This window comes from Spermophilus citellus, assembly GCF_964194105.1.
Source record: "Spermophilus citellus genome assembly, chromosome: 3".
In the NCBI taxonomy this organism is placed as follows: Eukaryota; Metazoa; Chordata; class Mammalia; order Rodentia; family Sciuridae; genus Spermophilus; species Spermophilus citellus.
The window spans coordinates 152,134,732-152,138,619 of NC_138184.1; the positions used below are offsets into that span (position 1 = coordinate 152,134,732).

The 3,888-nt window shown below is 46.1% G+C and overlaps 1 protein-coding gene across 1 annotated transcript; it reads left to right on the top strand.

Annotated features, from left to right (window-relative positions):
• Positions 1-585: 585 nt before the first annotated feature.
• FERD3L (Fer3 like bHLH transcription factor) lies at positions 586-1,092 on the top strand (the record flags this gene model as incomplete). The annotated part of the gene is made up of 1 exon (XM_081286540.1): positions 586-1,092. One exon carries the CDS (start codon positions 586-588, stop codon positions 1,090-1,092), a length of 507 nt encoding a protein of 168 aa, XP_081142666.1.
• Positions 1,093-3,888: the final 2,796 nt, after the last annotated feature.

The following is a 3,888-nucleotide window of genomic DNA, read 5'->3' on the forward strand; positions in this document are numbered from 1 at the left end:
ACCAGACAAACAGCTCCCCTCGACCCCTGGCAGGAAGGGCCCCTCTTCAGGACATCATTAAAAGCACATGCACTTGCTTCACATCCATTGGCAAATGGTGGCAAGATTCAAGAGGCTGTCTACCCTGATGCCAAGGAGAAACCATCGCGCTGGAAAATACCTTGGCTTTGAAAATCCAAATCGAAATTAAAGAACTACATGAGATAAGGAACCTGGAGAACATTAGTTGGCTGCGGGGGTGAAGAGAGACACAAAAAGCACACAGCAGGTAAGAACTGGGGGTTGTTGCCAAGAAGGAACTGTCCGCGTGGCGCAGCGAAAAGATCTCAGAAGTGGAGGCCTTTCCTTCTGCGCCCTCCAGGCGTACTCAGGCTTGTCTTCCTTCATCAGCTTCCAGAGGAGGGACGTTGTCAGAGTCTTCCCAATCGGGGCGACTAATCCTGTTATCAGCTTGGTAATAAATATTAATGTCCCCCAGCCAGCCGGTGATGGTGTTCCATCAGACCCAAGGCTGTTAAGAAGCCCCATCAGCAGCTTCGCCCCTCCCTGCGAAAAATCGATGAGACGCAGGGCCAAGTTGAAGCGATGGCGGCCTATCCCGAGAGCTGCGTGGACGCCACTGTGCTGGACTTCGTCGCAGACCTGTCCCTGGCCTCCCCGAGACACCCTCTCCTTTGCGACTTTTCGCCCGGCGTCCCCTTTGGGGACCCGGCACTTGAGCTCCGAGAGGGAAAGCCCAGGAGGCTGGCGCAGTTTGAGGAGGGGACCCCGGAAGAAGAGGATTGCGAAGTAGATGAAGGGGATGGGGACGAAGAGGAGGAGGAAGAGGAGGGACGCGGGAGAGGACCCTCGGTACTAGGCCGCCCCAAGAGGAAAAGGGTGATCACCTATGCCCAGCGCCAGGCCGCCAACATCCGCGAGAGAAAGCGGATGTTCAACCTCAACGAAGCCTTTGACCAGCTGCGGAGGAAGGTGCCCACTTTTGCTTACGAGAAGAGGCTGTCTCGGATCGAGACCCTACGCCTGGCCATCGTCTACATCTCCTTCATGACTGAGCTCTTGGAGAGCTGCGAGAAGAAGGAAACCGGCTGAGCCGGGTGGGATGGGGGTCATCAGCCCCCTCCTCGCCTGAGCGCGCGTGGGTCTGGGGTGTTTCAGGACCCAGCAGTGAGTGTCGCTGAAAGGCAAGTAGGGACGCCCCAAGACGGAACGGCTGACCTTCCGAAGATCGGGTTCAGTATTGTAAAATCCCCACAGCCCTCGGGAAGTGTGGCAGCTGTAGAGTTAATATATATGCGGTCGACCTCAAAGGAATGGAGATTAGGGGCCAGAGGGCTGTTAACTAGGAGTCCGACTGTGTGAGGCTCAAGCCCAGCATCCTCTGAGGGCTGAGTGGGTGGAAAGTTCATCTTCTCAAACTACAGAGTTCAGAGCTTCTATGGAGTACAATCTTTCCTCCTTTTTTAAAATAGAAATTTAAAAAATCTTACTTTTTAAAAGTTTTTTTTAAGACTCAAGAGTCGGGGCTGAACCATCCCCTACAGGAGGTCCTGTCTGGCTTGTGCTGGTGGGCACAGAACCACTAGGGGTGCGATGGTGCTGAGTTTTCTGATTAGTCAAGGGGCTCTCGACCTCCCATGGGGTGGACAACGTGCAACAAGTGCACCAACCTCTGAGAAAGAATCATTCTCTCTCCTGTCTCTTCATTCGCCCTTCTCCCTCCCGTCTCCACCTGATTTGCTGATTTGGGTGATCCGAGATGAGCTGCCATTCTGATATTCCCATAGAGACCTTAGCTCGTAGCAAGGCAGCATGTAGCCAGATCACAGTGGCATTTACGCTGCGCCTTAGCTCGCGTGCAAATCGCCGCGTTGGCAGAAACAATAACCTTCTTTGTGACACTTCCGGCCCTGCTTGGGAGAGGTGGGCTGGCGGTACTTCTGGCCCTAAAGCTCGGGACTCTGCCAGACCTGTAGGAGGCCCTGAGCGCGCCCACGCCCTAACCGCCCTTGCGCTTCCAACTTTCGCCGCACTCAAAGGGCCTGAGTCTTTCTAGGAGCTACGATGCCCCAAAGCGTTTAAAAATCTTCAGCTGTCGGGAAAGGGGATTGCTTTCATTTTAAGGGTACCCAGGGAGGCGAATAGTTAAAGGAAGAGATACGTTTTGACTCTGCAAAATGCTTGCGATGGAAAAGAGGTTGAAGCAGGTTCACTGCTGAGAGGCGCCTCCAGTTGAACTCTTTGTCACTCCACAATTCCTTCTTTGTGATTTGCTAGCACCTGAACTGGGGGTTTTAAGAAAGGAGAGGTTAAGTGAAGAGAGGAACTGGAGCAATGATGCCCGGTTAACTGTAAATTCACTGCTCCTAAAGAATAAACCCCCAATGGTTATTCTGGCACTTCTTTTTGCCTTTCATTGTGCATAGGCATATTCAGGTGTGGAAGCACACATAGACAATTCTCTATCACACTTTTAAGATGCTTCATATAATAGAATTCGTGTTATGAAGATGCAACATATACGTGTTCTGGAAAGTTTGTGAAACAAAAGTTCAAAAAAGAAAATTTGAATCACCCCACACTAAAACAGTTAGTATTTTCATCTGTTTTCTTCTAGTCAGTGTCTCTTTCCCTCCCTCCTTCCGCCTTCCCCCTCCCCTTTGCCCCCCCTTTCCAATGTACTTATAGATTCAATGCATTTAACAAATTTTGGATACTTTAGGATACTGACTTTATTTTCACCTGGCATTATAGAATGAGCACTTTTCCCTTGACTTTATTATTCAAAAATGATTTTGATTTCTGTATTTTATTGTCATGTGGATGTATCACAACTTAATCCAAATCCTTTACAGTTGGTTACAGTTGGGTAGCGAAGAAGACATTTCCTTTCAAAAAGTACATTGTGCCACAAAAAGTGTTCCTATAAATGCTTCTTCTTTATAATTTTCTAATATTAGATTCCTAGAGCTGAAATCTCTGGGTAAAATGAACATATAGGTTTGTGAACACAAATGGCCAGATTTGCTTTTGCCAGTTCACACTCCATCCCACTAGCACAACAAGGATTTGTCCTGTCCCCAGCCACTTTGTCAGTACTTAGAGCCCTTGAAACTTTTCCCAGTTCTCCTTAACATAGGAACTGGATTAGTTCTGAAATGAGCCCCCCCCCTTTTTTTTTCAACTCTCTCTTTCCACTAGGATTCTTTCCATCTCTGCTATAAACATATCAGAACAATCAGGTAAGAGGAAAAAATATAAACACTAAATTAACCAAACAATAACAAAACCAGGAAATTAATTATTTTCTAATTCTCTATCTCTAGCACTTTCATTAAGATAAACTGAGATTTGGGAAATGACCTATTTATCTGTTTTATGAAGTAAAATTATTTGTTTTCCTCTTCTTTCTCTAGACAACGTTTTAGTTACCTAGATGATTATATTCGTATCTTTTAAGATACATTTAAAATTACTCATATTGATACATGAAACAAAAATAGTTATTTCCCAATCTGAGCAGTATTCTGTTCTTCAACTCCTCATAATCTCTAGTGGCTCCATCAAAACCCCACATTAATTTACCCAGTTGTCCATTCGTTCAATCAAGTGTTGACTTTTTATAGATAGTGTGGATGGTTTCAAAATTGAAAAAGCCTTCCTTCAAGTTCTTCTGGAAATTAAGCATCATTTTCTGAATATCTGCAAATGTTGAATAAGTAAAAAGATATGGGGATTCAATTCTTGGAGTCCTTAACATTTTGTTGGAAGAACCAGTTTTGAAAATCAGAAATAACACAGAACTAGGTATACAAGGGACCAAGCATCACTGGGTCCGGAAAAGTAAATACAGCCATTCATTTTCCTTATTCCTCTTCCTCATATTTC